Source organism: Lathyrus oleraceus, chromosome 5 (assembly GCF_024323335.1).
Source record: "Lathyrus oleraceus cultivar Zhongwan6 chromosome 5, CAAS_Psat_ZW6_1.0, whole genome shotgun sequence".
Classification (NCBI taxonomy): domain Eukaryota; kingdom Viridiplantae; phylum Streptophyta; class Magnoliopsida; order Fabales; family Fabaceae; genus Lathyrus; species Lathyrus oleraceus.
Genome location: NC_066583.1, coordinates 202,367,321 through 202,368,634, shown reverse-complemented (window position 1 = coordinate 202,368,634; position 1,314 = coordinate 202,367,321). Strand labels below are relative to the sequence as shown.

The 1,314-nt window shown below is 44.7% G+C and overlaps 1 protein-coding gene across 1 annotated transcript; it reads left to right on the top strand.

Moving 5' to 3' along the window:
• The first annotated feature begins 353 nt into the window (after nt 1–353).
• On the top strand, nt 354–749 carry LOC127079713 (uncharacterized). The gene has a single exon (XM_051020092.1). The coding sequence runs from the start codon at nt 354–356 to the stop codon at nt 747–749; it is 396 nt and encodes a 131-aa protein (XP_050876049.1).
• The last annotated feature ends 565 nt before the right edge of the window (nt 750–1,314 follow it).

Below are 1,314 nucleotides of genomic sequence, written 5' to 3'. Positions count from 1 at the left end.
TTACATTGACAACTTTAGAGGGCGCTTTGTCCAGAAAGCGCCCTCTAAACACTTTACATTGACAACTTTAAAGGGCGCTTTTTCCAGAAAGCGCCTTCTAAGGTGTCCCTTTATGGACCACTCCAGAGGGCGCTTTTTTCTGAAAGCGCACTATAATGTGGCCCTTAAAGGGCCACTTTAGACAGCGCTTTCTCCAGGAAAACAAAGCGCTGTCTTTACCTATGCCAGCGCCACTTTAGAGGGCGCTTAAAAGCGCTGTTATAGGCCAAAATAAGCGCCCTCTTTTCCCTTATTTGGCGTAGTGTGTTTAACAATCCTTGTTGTTGTGGTTATTTGGTTGGTGTAGCAGGAAGATGGTTGCTGGAAGGAATGATGATGCGCTTGTGGCGGCATTGACCCTGTTGGCTGGTGCCATTCTGCAAATGAATGCTGGTGACCAGGAGCGTGATGCTGATGAGTTACGTGCTTTGGGGAAGTTCCATAGGAACAATCCACTTACTTTTGAAGGAGCTCATGAACCTGACAAAGCTCAAGAGTGGTTGAAGGCGATTGAGAAAATCTTTCGAGTTATGAGCTGTTCAGATGCGCAGAAGGTGCAGTTTTGCACTCATATGGAAGCTGAGGATTGGTGGCACAACATTGTTCAGAGATTTGATGAGGATGGCATTGAAGTAACTTGGTCACTTTTCCGTGATGCTTTTCTGGAGAAGTATTTTCCAGAAGATGTTCGTGGAAAGAAGGAAATTTAATTCCTTGAGTTGAAGCAAGGTAATGGTACCGTAGCTGAGTATGCTGCAAAGCTTGAGGAGTTAATCAAATTTTGTCCCCATTACAATATTGTTAATACTGAGAGATCCAAGTGTCTCAAGTGTGTGAATGGCTTGAGACCTGATACCAAGAAGGCAATGGGTTACCAACAGATTATGAGATTTTCTGAGTTGGTTAACAAGAGTAGGATCTATGATGAGGATAGCCGTGAGAGTGCTGCTTATTACACGTCCTTGCATGATAAGAAAGGAAAAGGGAAATTATGAGGGAAGCCGTATGATGGTAAGAAGAAAGTTGGTGATAGCAAGAAGCCGGGTGGGGGAGGATCCCACACTCCTGTCAAGTGCTTCAGATGTGGTGTTGAGGGACATCATGCTCCCGAATGTCCTAAGGTCGATGTGACTTGTTTCAAGTGTGGCAAGCAAGGTCACAAATCTTTTGATTATAGAGTTGGTTCGAATGTGACTTGCTACAACTGTGGTGAGCAAGGGCACATTAGTACCAAGTGCAACAAGCCGAAGAAGGAACAAGCCAAAGGGAAAGTGT